This window comes from Neofelis nebulosa, chromosome 9, assembly GCF_028018385.1.
Source record: "Neofelis nebulosa isolate mNeoNeb1 chromosome 9, mNeoNeb1.pri, whole genome shotgun sequence".
Taxonomy (NCBI): domain Eukaryota; kingdom Metazoa; phylum Chordata; class Mammalia; order Carnivora; family Felidae; genus Neofelis; species Neofelis nebulosa.
In genome coordinates, this window is record NC_080790.1 from 36,445,477 (window position 1) to 36,467,146 (window position 21,670).

At 45.8% G+C, this 21,670-nt stretch overlaps 1 protein-coding gene across 1 annotated transcript in view; it reads left to right on the forward strand.

The window, feature by feature from the left end:
- The window catches only part of ACOXL (acyl-CoA oxidase like), a 341,287-nt gene that overhangs the window by 23,785 nt on the left and 295,832 nt on the right, over positions 1–21,670 (forward strand). The window contains exons 3-6 of the mRNA XM_058683275.1: positions 5,449–5,532; positions 15,922–16,008; positions 16,330–16,428; positions 20,624–20,738. Of these exons, the coding sequence (XP_058539258.1) occupies positions 5,449–5,532; positions 15,922–16,008; positions 16,330–16,428; positions 20,624–20,738 (385 nt within the window). The remainder of the gene's footprint in view (positions 1–5,448; positions 5,533–15,921; positions 16,009–16,329; positions 16,429–20,623; positions 20,739–21,670) is intronic.

Below are 21,670 nucleotides of genomic sequence, written 5' to 3' on the forward strand. Positions count from 1 at the left end.
TGACGATGGATTTTTTAACAATGTTGCCAGGGCAATTCAAGGGGAAAAGAAAAGCCTTTTCTTTAATGGTGCTGGAACAAGTAGATAAATATGTAGAAAAAAATTTACCTTGATCCCTGTCTCATAGTACACGCAAAAATAATTTGAGACGTATTATACACCTAAACATAAATTCTAAAATTACAAAGTTTGCAAAAGAACAAAGGAGAAATGTCCTTCGGACCTAGGGTGGGCAGAGGTTTCTTAGAGAGGACCCTCCCCCACCCCAAATGCTAAACATGTCAAAGAAAAAACTGATAAATCGGTCTTTATCAAAATCGAAGACTGTTTTTCATCGAAAGCCATCATTAAGAGAATAAAGGGGCAATCCACAAACTAGGAAAAGATATCTGCAATGGATATATTTGAAAAAATTATGTCCAGATACAAAGGATTTGTACCTATGTTACATAAAGAATTCCTAGCGCTCGATGATAAAAGGACAAAAAACCCAATTTAATTTTTTTAATGTTTATTTATTTTTGAGAGAAAGAGAGAGAGAACACATGAGCAGGGGAGGGGCAGAGAGAGAAGGAGACACAGAATCTGAAGTAGACTCCAGGCTCTGAGCTGTCAACACAGAGCCTGGCGTGGAACTCGAACTCATGAACCGTGAGATCATGACCTGAGCTGAAGTCAGATGCTTAACCAGGGAAACCACCCAGGTGCCCCAACTATGTAAATTTTTAGACAGCAGAGATTGGTCTTATTTATGGTCACATTTCCAGGACCTAGTTCAGGATATGACACATATGAGATGTTCAATAAATATTTGTTTAGTGAATCAGTTCTAGCGTTGGGAACTCCTGAGGATAGAATGGTACTGAGAATAGAAGGGCATTTTTATGATTTTATTATGGGAACAAAGGAGATATAACCTGATAATTTCAAAATGTTTGCTGTTTTCGGGGCACCTGGGTGGCTTAGTCAGTTAAGTGTCTGACTTTGCCTCAGGTCATGATCTTGAGGTTTGTGAATTCAAGACACAGCAGGGGAGGGGCAGAGAGAAAAGAAGACAGAGAATCCTAAGCAGGCTCCTCATTGTCAACACAGATCCTGGTCCAGGGCTCGAACTCACAAACTGTGAGTTCATGAGCTGAGCTGAAGTCGGATGCTTAACCAGCTGAGGCACCCAGGCACTCCCAGATAACCCAATTTAAAAAATGGGCAAAGGACTTGAATAGACACTTTATGGAAGTATACAAATGGCCAATAAGCGTGTACAGATACGCTTAGGATCCGTAGTCATCTGAGAAATGCATATTTAAACCATACTGTGATGACATTTCATTCCCTCCAGAAGAGCTAAAAATGGAAAAGCTGCATAGTACCGATGAGGATGTGCCGAAACCAGACGTCTCCTATGTTGTTGATAGCAGCGTGAAATGGTATAACCGTTTTGAAAAACCGTTTGGCAGCTATTTACAATGGTAAACACAAACCTACCCTTTAACCTGGTGACTGCGTTCCTGGGAATTGACAAAAGAAATGGGAACATATGTCTACAAAAAGACTTCTACAAGACTTTTACAGTTTGAATCACCCCAAACTGGAAAGAACACCAATGTTCATCAATAGGAGATTGGACAAACTGTGGCATATTCATAGATGGAAAACTACTGAGTCGTAAGAAAGAACTACTAACACACAAACACAGATGCCTTATTTGCATGAAAGAAGACAGACACAAAAAAGGTACATCCTGTATGATTCAATTTATGTAAGTTAAACAACAGGCAAGGTTAATAGATAATAACACGAGAACAGTGGTTGCCTGTAGGGGTAGGGACTCTGAAAAGGGGTATGAGGGCTCTTTCTGGGGCAGATGGAAACATTCTATAATCTTAATTGGCGTGATGGTTATATAGGTAGATAACTGACCAGAACTCATGTGCTCAAGCTCTGGGCATTTCACTATATGTAAATTTTACCTTAATAATAAAAAAATATCATAATGTCTGAAGTTTGGAGCAGAGTAGAAGCAGGGAGGCCAGCTGAGGGGCTTTTTACGACAGTCCAGGCACAAGATGGTGATGGGAGATGTTAAGAAGTGGCCGGACTTGGGATCTCTTTTCAAGGGAGGGCCGAGGACCGGTTAGCCCAGTAGGCAAGAGTCGCATTGAGAGCAGGCCCCGGATGACTGAATCCCTGAAGCCCATTTATTTTGTTTGTGTATTCTACTCTAGCTCTTTCTCTTTCTAAAACAATTCAAGGCTAATTATAACAAAGGACATGTATTCAACAAGACTGAGAAGACATAACTAAAATAGAAAATTGAAACCAGAAGGTAGAAGCAGCAAATATACCAGTTTGGGCACTGATAATAGAAAACTGATGTCAGGAATCTCTTTCTGTCCAGTACCCTTGTCTGGGCACCTAACTGGGGTTGCAGATGCGTTATAAAGGGGGTGGTGAGGGTCATTTAATATCAGAGAAAAGACAGCTCAAGCAGTGCTGAATCAAGCTGATTTTAGTTGAAGAAGAAAAATATGTCTTTGGAGACTGTCTGGACTTGTAAAACCAAAAATGTACATTTTTGTGGAACTTGATTTACGACAGAATATTGCATCACAAAGGTCTGATACATCAAGTGGTCTACAAAGAAATGGGGAATATTTTAGAGGAAACTACCTTCCTTCCATTTGAGACCATCTATTTTTTTTTTTTTTTTTTATTTTTGGGACAGAGAGAGACAGAGCATGAACGGGGGAGGGGCAGAGAGAGAGGGAGACACAGAATCGGAAACAGGCTCCAGGCTCCGAGCCATCAGCCCAGAGCCCGACGCGGGGCTCGAACTCACGGACTGCGAGATCGTGACCTGGCTGAAGTCGGACGCTTAACCGACTGCGCCACCCAGGCGCCCCTGAGACCATCTATTATGCAGAAATGTAAATAGGTTCCACACTGTCAGCGCAGAGCCCAACATGGGGCTTGAACCCACAAACCGTGAGATCATGACCTGAGTCAAGATCAAGAGTTGGATGCTTAACCGACAGAGCCACCTGGGTGCCCCACGTGTTGATTATTTATTGATCATTATCAGTACAGACACCATTATGTTGTCAGTCGAATGAGAGGGGGGCCTTGTCTATATTAGACATTCTTTAATTAAGAATAATAAATGAATCAGAAATGAAAGAATGGAAGAAAAGAAAGAGTTTATGTGTGGAAAAGATGTTTAAAATATATGCCAGTGAGGCAGTCCATCAAATTAAGCCTAGTCTTAGTTCTGGAGCTTTTCCTGATGTCTTAAAATAGACCAATCCAAAGGAATGCTTAAATCACCATCACAGGATTAATGGCAAACTGCTATTGGCATTGTCCATCAGATCTAATAACAAAGATTGCTGACTCGTGCAGAGACTGGGGAAGGAAAATAATCATCATAAATAATTCAGAATGCACTAAGATGGCTGAGTTTGGGGTTGATTCTTTAGCAAACGTGATTGAATCGATTTCGAACTCGTGAGCACAAATGACCACTTGGACAGTGCTAATGACAAAGGCATGCTCTTGCATCAACAGTATAAATGGAAGGAATGAACTATGAAGAAAACTGTGAAGAGTCGGAGATTCTGAGGGATTTACTTACTCCTGATGGTTTAGGTTTGGCTAAAATAGAGCAGGCGGGTTAATGTGAGGAAGGGTTTGTTGTAATGATGTAGGGTGGGGTGACTCTCAGAAAGATCACCCGGGTCCTGGGGCTTCTGTAAGCTTAATAGTGAGGGGTGGGCACCAGATGTTCACATGGGGAATGTGAAGATCTTGTCCCTGGCCCTTGCTTTCCCACTTACTGGGTGACCCTGGTTGGATGAGTCTTTTGATCTCCTGAGCCCGGACTTTTCTCTCTGTGATATGAGCTCTGTACTTCCTGTCCTTCTTAGCCTCTTACGGAGAGTTGTGAAGATCCACAGGACGGAGGACACATGGGCCCTTAGAGAAAGTCCGCGAATCCCTGCCACAGTTTTTTTTTTTTTTTTTTTAATTCCTTATTTGCTGGTAACTAACTCTCCAGTGTGAGCTGAAGCTGGAGCCGTGCAATGGTTCATGCTCGAGCCTGGAGATATTTTAAGACCTAATCAATACAAGATGCATTGGGTTGGAGCCAGTGTGAGAGTCATAAATCTTGACAGTTTTGCTGTTTGATAAAATTAATAACGCTCGAGAGAAACATTGCAGAAAGCTACAAGAGGGGAAAACCTAGTGTATTCTGGGGAAAAAGCGTCAGCCGTTGTGGAAACTGAGAGTCACTCTGGGAAGGTTGGTTACCATCCTGATGCTGGTGGGGCGGTTTTCAGGCACATGTCCACACAGGCGCACACACCACACGTGTATACACACATGTACGCAATAAGCAACAAGCTCCAGCGCTGTTGGTTGGGTCTCAGGAGACACTGGAGAATTAAGGAAGGCTAGCATTAATTCCAACAATGGATAATTGCAATTTGCACACCCAGGGGCCAACCACCGTCTAAGGAAATGCTGCCTGCTTCTGAATTTTTTTTTAGAGTTTATTTTTACTTATTTTGAGAGAGAGATAGAGAGCAAGCAAGGGAGGGGCAGAGAGAGAGAGAGGGAGACAGAATCCCAAGCGAGCCCTGGGCTGTCAGCACAGAGCCCCATGCGGGGCTCGAGCTCATTACAAACCTCGAGTTCATGATCTGAGCAGAAACCAAGAGTCCGGCGTTTAACCCACTGAGCCACCCAGGTGCCCCGTGAATTTTAAAAATAAAACAGCGACAGGGGTTCTGCCCTGTCTCCTATCTGGCTGGTGAAGTGTGTTCATGGAACTTTGGGATTTGTGGCTGTTGTGTACAGCGAGAGAGAGGAGGGCAGTGAAGGGGGACTGGGACCTCATTGCGTTTTATTTATCAAAGCCCTGAGAAGATCTAGAAAGGAAAGTGAAGAATATTGCTTTCTCTGTGTCCACAGTGTTCCCAAACCTTCCGAATCCTCTGTCTTCAGATCAAGGTTGTCGCGGGGATCCGAGCCAGGCGTCCCCTGTTGGTGGGAACGTCCCTTGGCTCCAAGAGGCCGTGGTGCCCCGCGTTGCTAGGCAGAAGCGTGGGGGGTGTCAGGCTCCTGGGAGCTGCGAGGGAGAAACTTGGTCAAGGCAGCACGAGGCCCGAGGGCAGTCTGCCAGGAGCCTGGCCTTCACGCGGGTGCAGTCGACTCTCCTCTGATGTGTCAGAGACCAGACGGCCACATTAAGATATTGCATGAACACATTTATTTCAGTAGGGTCATGGGAAGTATTCTTAATTAAAAAATTGCTTTCATTGTGTTGAATTTTTATTATGAAAGTAACATAACGTTTATTATAAAAAAATACTAAATTCAATTAACATGTTAATTTACTTAATTTCAAACCATAAGGAAACCTTGACGTTGGGTCTGTCATGTTTTCAGGCAGAGAACACAAAGAATTTTGTCAGTCGGAGCCTGGCCATAGGAGAAGTCCTCTCCATGGCGGACATGGCCACAGGAGTAAAGGTGAGAGGCTCTGGGCACCCCACCCTTGGTGAGCTGGTAACCTAGTTTTGAACAGCAAGGGGTACAAAGTGGAACCCTGCAGGTATGAGTCTATTCACTGGAATAGACGCAACATGGTACGCCTTACGACCCCTCGCCCTGATTCCTCTCTACCCATTATATTCAACCTTGTATTTGTTTTTTCTTTCGTGTTTGTTTGTTTGTTTAGTTTTACTGCACCGTGTCAATCATTTTCACCCGTTATAAAGCTAAATTTTCATAATCATTCGTGATTCTTCACTTAAATATTATCACTAAGATCGATCTGTATTATAGCATGCCACTGCATTCGTATTTTTTTTTTTAATCTTTTTATTTTGAAATACTAATGCTCACAGGAAGTTACAAAAATAGAAGAGAGTTAAATGAACTCTTCACCCAGCTTCCCTCGGTGGTGACATCTTCTTTAGCTTTTAGCACAATGTAAAACCAGGAAATCAACCCTGCTATAGTACTCTACTAGTACAGTATTAGACTACAGACCTTATTCAGATTTCACTAGCTTTTATGTACTCCGTGTGTGTGTGTGTAGTTCTATGCAGTTTGGTCCCATATGTGGATTCATGCAACCACCACCGCCCCAATCAAGATCTAGAACTGTTTCATGACCACAAAGAAACGTCTAGTGCTACCCGTTTGTGGTTGCACCCAGTCTCCACCCCCTCCCTGTCCTTCGGCTACTACTAATCTATTCTCTGTCTCTCTAGTTTGGCCATTTTGAGAATGATATACAGATGGAAGTTCATCCATTTTTCCTATTCCTTTGCGTGAATATACTACAACACTTGGAATTCTTAGGCTTCTCCATTTTTGCTGGTCAAATGGGCAATAAAATGGCATTGCACTGTGGGCTTGCTTTGCACGTCCCCAGGTCACCAAAGGTGAACAGAATAATGCATGAAGTGTGAGGGTTGTGGCTCCTCATGGTACCCCGAAGTCCCCAGCGGAGGGTCATCTGTGTGGCATATGTATATGCTCTCCTTTCCCTCCCTGGACACCACTGTGCCTCAAAATACGTCCCTGCATCCAAAAATTCCATCCTGATGTCCCCAAAGGGGAGAAATACCTAGAACACGAAGAGAGAATGAACAGAGAGGAAGCCAAGTCAATCGTTGGTGAGTCCAAAATGGCAGTTATTTTTGTTTTGCAGTGTAGACATTTAAAAAATGGGTAGGAACTGTGTTATTTGTATTTTTTGTTTTTTAGATTTTTATGTTTTAAAGTAATCGCTACACCCCACATGGGACTTGAACTCACAACTCCAAGATCAAGAGTCGCGTGTTCTTTGAGCCAGCCCGATGCCCCTAAAAATGGGTAGGAATTAAAAACAAAGAAATTTGTGAGTGCCATCTGTGGTGAAGGCACCCACCATTAGGCCCTTTGGGGGAGAATGGCTTCCCTGTGATTTCAGCCAGGCAGGGTCTCTTCCCTCCTGGATGGGTTGGCTGTTTCTTCCAGATGGAAGAAATCCAGCTGAGATACAACGGATGGATTTCCCTCTCAGAAATACTGGGGGACCCTGTCTAGACTCAAGATCCTCACTTTGTGTTTTTACCGTATTTCTCCCTACCGGCCTTCTTTTCAGCAAGCCTGTGGTGAGGGGTGACCATGCAGAAATCACCATCGATTCCAGCATTCTAGGTGGGGAGCCCTCTCCTTGGCAACTTTAGGGTCTTGCACGGATCCTAGTGCATAGAATTGGCACAGGGGATGTTTGAATAACTAAGGGAGAGGCAGCCTGTGGTTTAAGAAACATTTCAACCACTTGCAATGTGTGGACGTTTTTTGGATTCTGGTTCAAACAAACTAAAATAAAAACCCGAAAAACAAAACTATGTGTTAGTGGGGGAAATTTGAACTTTGGATATTTGGTGATACTAAAGAATTATTATTATTATATTTTTTGGTGGGGTAATGGTTTTAGGGTTACATTTTCAGAAGGAGTCCCTTTTACAGGTGTATGGGATATATTTAGGGATGGAATGACAGGATGTAAACTTCAGGATTACCTGGGGTGTAGCATGGGAAAGTGGATCGGGGAAAAGACGCAGCAAAATGGACCACAAGCTGGTCATTGTTGAGTTCATTATACTCTTGTATTTTGGTTAAAATTTTCCAAAACAAAAGGCTTTTAAAAAAGTTTTACTCCTGGGGTGCCTGGGTGGCTCGATTGGTTAAGCGTCCGGCTCTTGATTTCGGCTCAGGTCATGATCTCATGGTTTGTGGGTTTGAGCCCCGCATCAGGCTCTGTGCTGACAGTGCGGAGCCTGCCTGGGGTTCTGCCTCCCTCTTTTTCTGCCCCTCCCTGCTCGTACTCTCTTTTCTCTCGCAAATAAATAGAATGAACACACGCAAAAGTTTGGTTCCTGAGTATCCTAGATGAAAATTTGAATAGATTTAAAGAAACAGGTCTTTAGAAATGCTTCTCTTATCATGCCACTCCTCTGCTTAAAACTCCTTCCCCTTAGGTTTTAGAGAAGCCCTCCTATTTTTAATATGGCCCACGGGCCCTTATGTGGTTTGACCCTACTCACTTCTCCAGACACCTGCTGTATCACTTTGTCCTCCTCCCTAGGAGACCTGACATTCTTTTGTTCCTGTCACCCACCTTTGGACCACTCTTGCTACCACCTAGAATAGATTTTTTCCCCTCCTTCACCTGCCTGACACCTGCTCCTTCTTCAAGCCCCAGCCCACGTGTCCTCCGCGCAGGGAAGCTCCCTTCACGCCTGCAGTTTAATTCCCTCTACTTGTGGTCACCTGTCTTCATACCTTTGTACCTTACAGTTTTCTATCACAGCATGTGCCCGCTTTGAACTTACCCATTTATCTGTGTGTCTAATTGCTGTAGGTCTCTTAGCACCACTAGAGGGCAAACTTCTTGAAGAAGCTCATCCCCTGCGTTCTTGTTATATATTATCAGGACATGAGAATGAAACGATTACAGAATACATAGCATCAAAACGGTTACCGGAAGGGTTACACATAGAATTATCACATGACTCAGGAAATCCATTCCTAGGTATACACCCGAAAGAATCGAAAGTAGGGACTCCAACAGATACTTGTATGCCGGAGTTCATCGCAACATTATTCACAGCAGCTAAAAGGGTGGAAACAAACCAAGTGTCTGTCATCACATGAATGGATAGACAAAATATGGCCCATGCACATGACGGCATATTATTCGGCCATAAAAAGGGATGAACTTCTGGTCCCTGTTACAACCTGGATGAACTTGGAAAACATGACGCTGCGTGGAGCCAGACACAACTGGACAAATATTGGATGGTTCCACTCACATGAAGATTCTTTTTTTTTTTTTTTAATTTTTTCTTAATGTTTATTTATTTTTGAGACAGAGAGAGACAGAGCATGAACGGGGGAGGGTCAGAGAGAGAGGGAGACACAGAATCTGAAACAGGCTCCAGGCTCTGAGCAGTCAGCACAGAGCCTGACGCGGGGCTCGAACTCACGGACCACGAGATCGTGACCTGAGCCGAAGTCAGATGCTTAACCGACTGAGCCACCCAGGCGCCCCTCACATGAAGATTCTTGAATAGGCAAATTCACAGAGACAGAAAGTAGATCATGGGTTACCAGAGGCCGAAGGAACAGGAAAATGGGGAGTTCATTGGCACAGAGTTTTTGTTTGGGGTGATGAACAGTTATGGAGGTAGATAGTGGCAATGGTTGCACAACAGTGTGAATCTAATTAATACCGCTGAACTGTATACTTAAAAATGGTTAAAATGCAAACTTTATCTTAAATGCATTGTACCACAATAAAAACGAAACATTAAAAATTTAACAAAAGTTACCATTAACCCTGTTTGCCTTCCCACACATCAGTCATTGCAGTGGACTTGTTTTTCTTGTGCTTGGATCTCCCAGACAGCTAGAGGAACATGTAGACTGTGCCCCTGAGCCTAGCACAAAAGGGCCAAGGCTGTCTTTCCTGTGGGCAGTGGAGGGAGATGTGATGTGCTGGGAATACAATTCCTGTGAGCCCTGGGCTGGTCAGGGCATCCCCAGATCTCTCGGCCAGCCCAAGGGCAGCTGCTGGCCTCTGCCTGCTTTCCTTTTACACCTTCCCATGAGCTGGCTGTCAACTTGATGTCAAGGACGTGTCAGTGTCAGTTCATCTAAGTCATCTGTGCCCACAGGCCTGGGCCCCTTTTCTCTCTCCCTCCATGTCTGTGCTATCTAAAGGCTGTGGGTGTCCCTGAGCGCTTTGGACAAACATAGTTGGACTAACACAGCCAAGTGTTGGCAGGGTCAAGGCTGGTTCTGAGAGCGACTCACAGCGAGGGGGGTGGGAAAGTGAGAGGCGCCAGGGGAAGACTTCCTTTACTCAGGGCTTTGAATCCCTGCTTTAGCTTGGGAGCCAGCCCAAGGTCTTGTACCAGACACATTGATGCAATCTGGAAGGATTCTAGGGCCCAAAGAAATGTGACATGCTGCCTTTTCTTCTTCCCCACGACTGTTCCCCTTCTTCCTTATTTGAACCAGCCCACTATCTGTCTTAGTTTGCTTGGGCTGCCTTCATAAAATATATAGATCGTGTGGCTTAAACCACGGAAATTTATTTTCTCACAGTTCTGGAGGCTGGCAAGATCAAGGTCCAGCTGATTCAATTCCTGGTGAGGACTCTCTCCCTATAGATGGCTGCCTTCTTGCTGTCTTCACAATGGAACTGGGCAGAGAGAGAGAGAGAGAGAGAGAGAGAGAGAAAGAACACTCTCTGGTATCTCTTATAAGGGCATTAATCCCATCATGAAGGCCCCACTGTCATGACCTCATTTAAACTTAATTGGTTCCCAAAGACCCCGTATCCTTCTACCATCACATTGAGGATTAAGGCTTCAGCACATGAATTCTGGGGAGAACCTAATGCAGTCCGCGTAGCATTATCCTTTCTGGGGTCACCATTGTCTGAAAAAACACCTGCAGTGCCTCATTTGCTCTTGGAACGAAAAGACTCTAAATGCACTCGAAGGTTCTTTAGGAGAACCACTGTTGGAGTACTGTGTAGGAAGGGCCTGGCCTAATCGCAGCTGCGGCACTGGCAGACTTCCTGGCCTGCATGACAAACCTGCCTGGTCCGTCGTGGCACGGAGACAGTCAGAATGACGTGGGTTTACCTTCTGTCTCTGGGACCTCTCCGTCACAGTTCACGGATGCTCCTTCTACATCCAAGTTCATGATGGGTGACTTTGGTTTTCTCTCCTGTGAAGATGGTCCTGCTAATGCCCATTCATAGGCTGTGTTCAGATTCAAATTGATGATGCCTATGAGGAGCTCCATGCCATGGCTGGCATGTAGCAGGAGTTCGATAAGTGGTGGTGACTGTGCCCCCCCCCCCCAAAAAAAAAGATGTGGTCCAGAGCCCTTCCCGGCAGTCTTCTAGGTAGTGGCTCCGTTGGTGGATTGAGGTGAAGTCGATCTGCGTTCCAGCTCCAGCCCACCAGCTTTCCCTGCCATGGTGGGATTATACTTCTTGCTAGTCATCGTTTGGAAGTTAAGAAGCCCCCTTCTGGAACCCTGTCGGCCTGTCCTGACCGCAGTTCCCAGCCCCCAGGAAGCTCTGGTTGTGGCCTCCAGAGGCTACTGCCAGCCGTCACCGGACAAGTTGTGGTCAAGACCTCATGCCCCTGATGCAGCTGTCCTTTTCCTCCTCCGGATAAGTGAGAAAGGAGAAGAGGGAGCTTTCCCAGACAACACAAGGTGCGCGCAGATTTAGAGTTTTTGTTAGGTGTCCTCCCCTTTTTCTCATTTCCTTAGCACTGCTGTCTTCGGTCTTCTCAGAACAAATGGAATTCTTTGGGTCCTGTCCACCGAGGTGGACTGGAGGCCAGGGTGCCCACAGGGCACGATGATAGCAGTGGACACTGCTCTCTGAAAGGACACTTTGCCCTGTGCCCTCATGATGGCTTAGTGCCCTTCTTCATTCAATCTCTGTGTCCTTGTCTTAGCGAATCCATTCCCTTCTCTCTGGCTGCTCCTGCAAGCATCCCCCACCCCTGCAATGGGCCTCCATCCGTCTGGAGACTCGGGACAAAAACCCAGGTGTCACCTGGAGCCCTCTCTTGCCTTCTTCTCCCAAATCCAGCCCATCAGCTCTGTCTCCAGAATCTACCTTGATTGCCTCTGCTTCTCACCCCCTTCACCACCGTAGTCTGACCACTGCTCTTGGACTCACCTCAGTGGCCGCAGCGTGGGCACCTCCTTGCCGGCTGGGCTGGGATCCATGCCACTCACGAGAGGCACCTGCTGAAAGCCTATGTTAGGCCAGGGAGTCATCTGCATAGAATGCTCAGGTGCTCCCCCTGCGTCGGCCCCATTTGGTCAGATTATCTGCGTTTCAGAGAATGTGGCTTTGGGAACACACTGTCTAGCCCATGAGGGAAAATCCCCCCATTTTAAGTGACTATGTGGATTGGGGTCATGCAGACACCGCCTCTGTTAACTGCTGCGGTTTCTGCAAACCTACAGGTTTCACTCACCAGCCCAGTGCTCCTACTAATGGCATTTAATGAATGGAGGTTTTCAACATGTGGATGAAATATTCGCCCCACCCCCCTTTTCTAAAGAGGAGGAAAGGATTTAAAATCTAGAAAAGGACTATATTTGTAAAGAATGCATTAGCCACCCGCCAGAGAGATTTAGGGGTAGAGAATTCAATCTGTTTTAGTTTTAGAAAAACACTTTTCTTTAACTTGATTTCCAAGATGGCTTATGGGGGAAACATTACTATTTGGGTTGATTGCATCTTTCCAGGCTGGAATTAGCAGTGTATCACAATGGTTCTGTGGAGGGGGTGCTGAGTCATCAGAGTGTTGAGCGTTTCTGAGGACACTTTATGCTTCTCCAAATGAAAGCACTCCATATGTCAGATGCTATTAATGACATTTGTCTGTCATGATGTCAGAGCGTTTCAGCTGGTCAGGCCGTTAAAGCTGAAGTGCCCTTTAAGACAGCGAGTGCCAGGCTGACCATGCACGTGGAAGACAGGGACTAGTTCTCGCCCGAGGCTGGTGCCAGTTCCCGGACAGGAGCATCTCAAGATTCTGTTCCCACCATTTCCCTTCCTGCAAGGTCTTCCCTGGGGTTACTTTGTCTGCTAAGGCTCATTCAATTATAGCGACCCCAGGAAGAAAAGGTACCTAGGGGCTGCTGTATTTGAAGAGTCCAGAGTGCATCAGGGTTCAGGGGTGGACGTGTGGCATCTGGTCTCTCTCATGTCTCTGCTTTTCTCCTTCTCCCCACCTTGACCCCATGTGTTGGTTTCATATACCAGTTCTTGCGAAGGCAAGAGCAGCCAGCGGCACTGGGCCTCCGTTCTTCTAGGTCCATTGCATTGAAAAAGAGAGAGCTGCTTTTCTCTACTAGCCCACCCATGTGTCCCAGAGCCCACTCTGGTTGGATCCATCCAGATCATGGGTCTATGCTGAAGCCATCCCGTAGGGCCATGATATTATGCAGATTGGCCAGTCCTGGGTCCCAGGCTTATCCTAGAGCTGGGAGTGGAGGTCAACATCAGCCACAAACCACTTGGACTGATTGTGGGGGAGGAGGGCTCCCCAGAGGAAAGCCGGGGCTGTGTGGTTGGGACAGGAGAAGGCGTGCTAACCTGCAAACACAGCCATTGTCTGAGCTCTTCTGTCTTTGTCATCAGTCCCCTGCTCCCTTCAAATGGCCTCACTCCAGTCACCCTTCCTTCTCATCTTCCTCCTCATCTTTCCCCTCCTTCACTTCCTTCTTGCCAGCAACGCTTTCCCAGGGTTTATAAATGACCAAAGTACTTGGCAGTTGACCGTCACTGAGTTCTTGCAGCAACCTTAGGAAGTGCTATTAGGCATGAGGCAGCTTGGGTGGGGACCCCAGCCCTGCTCGCCATCTCAGGGTGCAGCCTTGGGCTGGCCAGTCCCCTCTCTGGAAGCTCAGTGTCCTTATCTGTCAAGTGGAGGTGATAATGTGTTTTTCCCAGGGTGGTTGTGGGAATCAGCGAGCTTGTGTGTGTGAAGCTCAGTGCTCGGAAGGCTGAGGGCTCAGTAAGAGTGGGGGCGCTCATCGCTCACTGCTTTCGTCGGAAGTGGGAATAAGGATTGCTATTCGTCCAAGGTCCCACAGCCAGTGGGTAGCAGAGCTGGGCTTTGAGCCCAAGCTGTCTCATCTCATCCCAGGCTGAGTTCCTGCTCGTTTTGCAGCATTGCATCTTCCATCAGCTTTCCTGTTGCTCATGGCCGGGCTCACCTCTGCAGGCTGGGCCAGTGCCTGGGGTCAGTGCACAAATACTTTGCTGCACATCTTCTACGTACCAGGCACTAAGCTAGCCCTTGAGCAGACAAGGCAGACTGAACGTTCAGAAGGGTCATTTGAAAGACAGACAAAACTGGTGGTGTCATAATTCCAGATTTCAAGTTATATCACAAAGCGGTAGTAATTAAAACAGTATGGTACTGGCACAAAGAGATGTAGGTCAATGGACTTGAACAGAAAACCCAAAAATTAAACCCACAATTATACAGTCAGTTAATCTGTGACAAAGGAGGAATGAGTATACAATGGGAAAAAGTCTCTTCAACAAATGGTGGTTGGGAAACTGGACAGCAACGTGGAAAAGAATCAAACTGGACCACCTGATTTCACCATACACAAAAATAAACTCAAAATGGATTAGAGACCTAAATGTGAGAACTGAAACCATTAAAAACCCTAGAAGAGAGCACAGGCAGTAATCTCTCTGACATTTGCTGTGACAACGTTTTTCTAGCTATGTCTCCTGAGGAAAAGGAAATAAAAGCAAAAATGAACTATTGGGAAAACATCAGAACAGAATGTTTCTGCACAGTTAACAAAGGAACAATCAACAAAACTAAAGTCAACCTCCTGAATGGGAAAAGATATTTGCAAATGACATATTCAATAAAGGATTAGTGTCCAAAATATATAAAGAGCTGATACAACTCAATACCCAAAAAACAAATAATCAAATTAAAAAATGGGCAGAAGACATGAACAGACATTTCTAAAGAAGACATACAGATGGCCAACAGACACATGAAAAGGGGCTCAACATCACTCATCATCAGGGAAATGGAAATCAAAAGTGTAATGAGATATCACCTCACACCTGTCAGAATGGGTAAAATCAAAACCACAAGAAACAAGTGTTAGTGAGGATGTGGAGAAAAAGGAACCTTCTTGCACTGTTGGTGTGAATGCAAAGTGGTGCAGCCACTGTGGAAAACAGTCTGGAAGTTCCTCAAAAGGTTAAAAATAGAACTACCCTGGGGCACCTGCGCGGCTCAGTCGGTTGAGCGGCCGACTTAGGCTCAGGTCATGATCTCACGGTTCATGAGTTCGAGCCCCGCGTCGGGCTCTGTGCTGACAGCTCAGAGCCTGGAGCCTGCTTCGGATTCTGTGTGTGTGTCTCTCTCTGCCCCTCCCTGGCACATGCTCTCTCTCTCTCTCTCTCTCTCTCTCTCTCTCAAAAATAAATAAACTTAAAAAAAGAATTAAAAATAAAACTACCCTACTATCCAGGAATTGTACTACCAGGCATTTACCCAAAGAATACCAAAAGAGTAATTCAAAGGGATACGTACTCCCTTATATTTATTGCAGCATTATTCACGATAGCCAAACCATGGAAGCAGCTCAAGTGCCCACCAAAGATGAAGGGATAAAGAAGATGTGGTATATATACACAACGGAATATTATTCAGCAATAAAAAAGGATGAAATCTTGCATTTGCAACCCCATGGATAGAGCTAGAGAGTGTAACGCTAAGCAAAATAAGTCAGAGAAAGACAAATACCATATGATATCACTTATATGTGGAATTTAAGAAATAAATGAGCAAAGGGAAAGAAAAAGAGAGAGAGAGAGAGAGAGAGAGAGAGAGGACAAACCAAGAAACAGACTCTTAACTATAGAGAACAAACTGATAGTTACCAGAGGGGAGAAGGGTGGGGAGTTAAGGGAAATAGGGAATGGGGATTAGAAAGTATACTCACCATGATGAAATGCAAGAAAGGAAAGTGAAAGAAGAAAAAAAGAGTCATTTGATGGGCTGAACTGGGCAGCCCTGAGGATGGAGATCTGACACTTTGTGGTGCTGGGTCCTCCTCTCCAAGTGACAGAACCATGGGCTATGTCTGCGGACAGGGACTGGAGCTTCCCAGGCAATGAAAGGAAGGGCACGGATGCCTTGCTGCTGGTGGGGCTTACGTAAGGCTTGATGAGCTGAACAGACGCTCCCTGAGTGGCCCTTGACCAGGGGTTTCGTTGTCATTAAGTTGTTGACTGTTGCTAACGATGGCCGATGCTGTGCTTGTTTTCAGCGTGGAATAATTTACTGGCTATTTGGTGGTGCAGTCAGGAATCTTGGAAGCCCGGGACATGTGACTAAGTGGCTTCAGCCACTCCAGGTATGGCACGTACCTCAATAGAGGTCTTCCGTGGAGAGCCTTAAAAGTTCACAGTAGCTAGATGTGTGCGTGTGCATGGTTGCAGAACAAGAAAAGAAATCAGAGAATGGGTGGCGGCAAGAATCTTGTTCAGAATGAGAATTTCAAGACTAGCTTCTAAAAATTGTATTGTTATCACATTAGCTGCCGCCGGGCTGAATTCTTACAATTCTCTCCAATTCACCTCTTCCCCTCTCACTCATACTCTTGATCATCAGAGAAGTCTCTGTTAGAGCAACCTCCTGACTAGCTAATGCCCTTATACTGTCTGGTAAACTCCAGGGGCAGAAATACACTGGGATGTTCGCAGTGACCGAGAGGGGCCACGGGAGCGACGTGAGAGGGATCCAGACCCAAGCCACCTTTGGCCTCTCTGCGCAGGTGAGGATTCTGCCCATCATTCTGCAGCTCAGGGTGGCAGGAGACCTGTTCAGAACAGGACTCTCCTTCTTCCTGAGGCCAACCTCATATCCTCTGTGTGTGCTGTCTGGCGCGAGGTGCTCAGATTCGAACAAATGGGTAAGTGCTTCAGTGGAGGCGGGCATACGCTCAGCTTTCACGTGTCCAATATCGGCCAACACAGTCACAGCACCCACTATGTGTGGGCGCCGCTCCACGTTCTCCACATGCACTCATGAATTGGATGCCTTGTGACAACTCTGTGAGAACAGTACTGGAGCCATTTTGTCATCCTTCCCGAAAGCAGCAGGTAAATGACTGGACGAGATGCTTTTGTCTGCACTCCCCTTTGCCCGGTGTGGCAGGAGGGTGCTGTGTGGGCTGGGGCATCCTTACCGGGAGCCACGCCCTCCTTGCTGGCATTAGGCCGTGTTTTTAACCGTGACCTGCGTGAGAATTCACATGGCAACCAAAACAGAATGTCACAAAACGGTCTTAACTTTTACTATGTTTGCTGTATGTGATGAACTTTATTAGTTTTCCTTCCATTCTCATTTATAAAAAACAGTTCATCAAGACTCTCTAGGGGCGCCTGGGTAGCCTGCTCCCCCTGAATAAAGAAAGTAACTATTGGGGTGCCTGGGTGGTTCAGTCGTTTAAGCGTCGGTCATGATCTCGTCTCAGCTCAGGTCATGATCTCATCTCACAGTTCGTGAGTTCGAGCCCCGCATCAGGCCCTGTTCTGACAGCTCGGAGCCTGGAGCCTGCTTTTGATTCTGTGTCTCCCTCTCTCTCTGCCCCTCTCCCACTCATGCTTTGTCTCTTTCTCTCAAAAATAAGTAAACATTAAAAAAAAAAAAGAAAGTATTTATTTATTTCACTCCCCTTCATAGTTTCTTATTTGATTTTGGGCTTTCCTAAGAATTACAAAGGAATACATAAATTTTGGAGTTCTTTCTAGAAATGAGTTTGGGTAAATATATGTGTGCAAGTATGGTACATGAGCGTAGGTATGGCTACTCAGTCTGTTCTTCATTTTTTCTGAGTTTGTCTTTCAGAATCTGAATTTTTGTTAGCAGGTTTTCCTGGCCCACAAATGCTAATTAGAGGTGATCAGAGTTTACATTTTTTTTAAATGTTTATTTATTTTTGAGAGAAAGAGTGAGAGACAGAGCTCGAGAGGGGAAGGGCCAGAGAGAGAGGGAGACACAGAATCCGAAGCAGGCTCCAGGCTCTGGCTGTCAGCACAGAGCCCGACGTGGGGCTCGAACTCCCGAACCGCGAGATCATGACCCGAGCTGAAGTCGGACGCGTAACCGACTGAGCCACCCAGGCGCCCCATGGAGGTGATCAGAGTTTAGAATGACAGATTCAAATGATGGTTGTTTGGGACTATGTTCATCCTGTCCTGCCCAGGTGATAGTTCTCTACAATAGTCATTGATGTCCAAGGTCATAGCAAGAATAAGGACTGACAGTTAATGAATGCTTGCTATGCGCCTGGCTCAGTGTCGACCCCCTTCTGTTTAGTTTACTGTCTTCCCTCGCAATAACCATCCGGTAAACGTGATGGTAAGCCGCTTCTGGTAATGTAGCACATGTGTGCTAGGCATCAGGCTAAGCAGTCTACATGTAACATTGTGTTAACTATCCTATAGTTTTGTAGGAAGGTATTATTGTTCCTATTTTCTAGGCAGAGAAACTGAGGCTCACAGAGGGTAGGAAAAACGGGCTCTGAGTACGTGGTTAATGAGCGAGTCTGGTTCAAGTGGGTGGGACTGCCCTTAACAGTTGAGCTCCTCTGCCAGTGGCGGGATGCTGACCGAACATCTTTTGGGTTTTAGGTCGGTCAGTTTTTTCTCTCCCTAATCCATGGTACTGAGGTCACCTTGCTCTTGTTAAAGGGCGGGGGGCGGTGGAACTGCATCCAGAGTTCTTATTTATTTGTTTCTTTTTACAATTATTATTATTTTTTTCCCCGCCAAAATCACTTCCCCGTGTGGGTCCCCTTTTCCCCAAGCAGCATAAACGATTTAGCTACCTGGTGTGCTTCGGCAGCTGCCGCTTCCTGCAGGGGAGCCGCAAAGTTGAAATCATAATGATGAGGACACTCTGGAGAGCGCTGTGCCTCCGGTAGGAGTGAGAGAGAGAATGAGCCCATCATAAACTCAAGCCACTGAGAACTGACAGAGCAGGGGGCGGGTTTCTCCCTCATCGCTTTCTGTGTTTCCCCCCTCGTTTCCCCTTTAAAATGCTAGAGCTTATCGAATGAGCCCTCTCTCCCTCAAGGACTGTTCCAATCTCTTACATTTTCTTGGTTGTTCTTCTCTGTGGGTTGGCTGTTTTATTTTTATTTTTTTGGACAGTGGCTAGGTTAGTGGTACGGATAATTAAGAAGCCAGAGAGAGGTTTATTTTTACATTTTGTGCTAAATAGCAAAAATGAATGAGGCTAAGAGCTCTCTGGCCAAAGACTTTTTTGTTTTGTTTTGTTTTGTTTTAGTGCTTACAGTACTGACCAATTGGTTGGCCTTCAACAACTAATTATGGTAGGAACCAACACACATGGTGTGCATTATTTAGATCCTGCTTTAATGCCAGCATTTTGGCTTATGCGAACTTTCCAAATCAAGTGTCTTTGCCAGAAGTGACAAACCTCCTTTCCCAGAGTATATCAGATGTGTACGGGGATGGATGGCCTCCTGCCTCTTCCCCAGCTCACCAGATCTTTCCTGCCAGGACAGGGTCATTCTACTACTTCTCTTCCTATCCTCTAGGGGTAAGCATCTCTTCGCCACATGGGGTTTTGTGGGGTTTTTTTTTTTGATGTTTTGTGTGTGTGTGTGTGTGTGTGTGTGTGTGTGTGTGTGTGTGTGGTGTTTTCGTTGTTGTTGTTACTGCATCCAGCCTCAAATAATTCCTTTCTTTGAGAAATCCTGGCTGACCTGATAAGACAAGGGCAGTCTCCAGAGACTTCTCTTAAAAAAAGATTCAGCTTGTCCACTTACGTTTCTGAAAAGCGCTCGCACATGTTAAAAGTTTCCCTGTGCAAACACATGTCAGAGAATGTTTCCTTAGGCTTCAAGAGTGTATTTCTTGGCCAGTGGGAAAGTGTAGTCTATGCACCTGAAAATCTGAATTCTGAGATAATCTTCACACAATCAGTCGCTTGTTGGTTTAGTTCAACCACATCTTCGATACTGTCAGCTCCAATTAAAGGTGCAATCCTGCCCTTTTGCCGTTGCCCCTGGATTCTCCGACCTGTCCCAGGGACCCCGCATTCAGAGCTGACAGTTATTGTCAGTCCCTTCTTGGCAAGAGGTTGAAGGGTAACTCGGGTGGCAGGCAGAATTAGAGGTGAAGGGGAGCATTTCCACTGGGATTCTGTACTGGCTTCTGGAGAGGGGGAAAGAGAAGACCGAGATTGAGCAGAGCCTGAAAACAAAAGCCCTGTGTGTTCTTCTGACCCAAGTTTATCTCAGGCTGTATGGGGCTGGAATCCCCGGTCATGCTGTGGAGACAAACTGGGTGGCATATTGTAAGGTTCTTTGCCTTATAAGACGGAGAGTTATTTACCAATGCTTCAGTTTAAGGGCTTATGCATTTGGGGGAACTTTTAATTATTATCTTCATTGACCAGGAAAACAGAGGGGCAGGTTCTGAAACGATCATCCTAAGGGTCCAATGAGGTTTTTTCTTTTTATAAAAATCAGAATTGTGTGGACTGAGATTCTAAGCCATGGTGGAAATAGGTCATCGTTGTCTATTAGGCTTGCTATCAGCCAGGCATATGGTTTTGGCCCTCAGTTGGTTGCTATTTAAACAACAGACCCATATCAATGAGGTAGGGATTTTTAAGGCCTGGGCAAGAGTGGAGGGCATGAGGAACTAAGTCATTTGGCCAGAAGGGGCAATGCCCAGCAGGCAAAATAAAACACATAGATGTGGACTCATCCAGCTAGGGGTCCCAGGTCATTAGATGTCCCATCTTTCCCTGTGAGCCTTGCCAGTGGGGTGTTTGGGAGTGAGAGTATATATCACCAGGGTTTGGGGGGTTTTGCCTGCTCCTCTGCTGTGAGGTCATGATGTGGTTCTATTTCACAGTCTTTACTGCACTGAGCCAACGGGTTGAAATGAGCCATAAGAAAGCAGAAACTCGAACGCGCTTTTTCTGTGTAGGAGTTCGTAATTGACACGCCGTGTGAAAATGCTGAGAAGATGTTCGTCGGAAACGCGATGTGTGGGAATTACGCGGCCGTGTTTGCTCCGCTCATCATAAATGGAAGGTCTCAAGGTTTGTTGCTGGCGCAGAAAGCGAGAATAATTTCCTTTACGATTACTATTTTCTAGCAAGTGCTTTACCCTGAAAGTGCATTTTACGGCACCGTTTTTGGCTTGCATAAAATTCAGTACCAACTTTATCTCTTAAATATTTACGATGACAAAATTTATGATTACATTTTGGCATGACAGTAGTCCCGTGTCCCCCCCCCCCCCCCCCCAGCTTACCCACAGTTTTGCTTTCCGTGGTTTCCGTTACCTGCAGTCAGCTGTAGCCTGGAAAGAGATGATCCTTCTTCTGACGTGCGGTCAGAGGGTCAGTAGTAGTGTTCTCTGCATCCCAGGGCCTACATCATTCCCCGCACATCTCATCATCTCATACCATCAAGAGAAGGGTGAGTGCAATGTAAGAAGATATTTTGAGACAGAGAGAGCACAGTCATGTACCTCTTTTTTGAAAATGTTTAGGGGCGCCTGGGTGGCTTGGTCGGTTAAGCATCCGACTTCGGCTCAGGTCACGATCTCACGGTCCGTGAGTTCGAGTCCCTTGTCGGGCTCTGTGCTGACAGCTCAGAGCCTGGAGCCTGCTTCCGATTCTGTGTCTCCCTCTCTCTCTGCTCCTCCCCTGTTCATGCTCTGTCTCTCTCTGTCTCAAAAATAAATAAACGTTAAAAAAAAAATTAAAAAAAATGTTTATTTATTTTTGAGAGAGCACAAGTGGGGGAGGGGCAGAGAGGGGGACAGAGGATCTAAAGCGGGTTTTCTGCTGACAGCAGAGAGCCCCATGTGGGGCTTGAACTCACGAACCGTGAGATCATGACCTGAGCTGAAGTTGGATGTTCAACTAACTGAGCCATCCAGGTGCCCCCGCATAACTCTTACTATAGCATAGGGTTATAATTGTTCTATTTTATTATTAGTTATTGTTGTTAATCTCTTACTGGG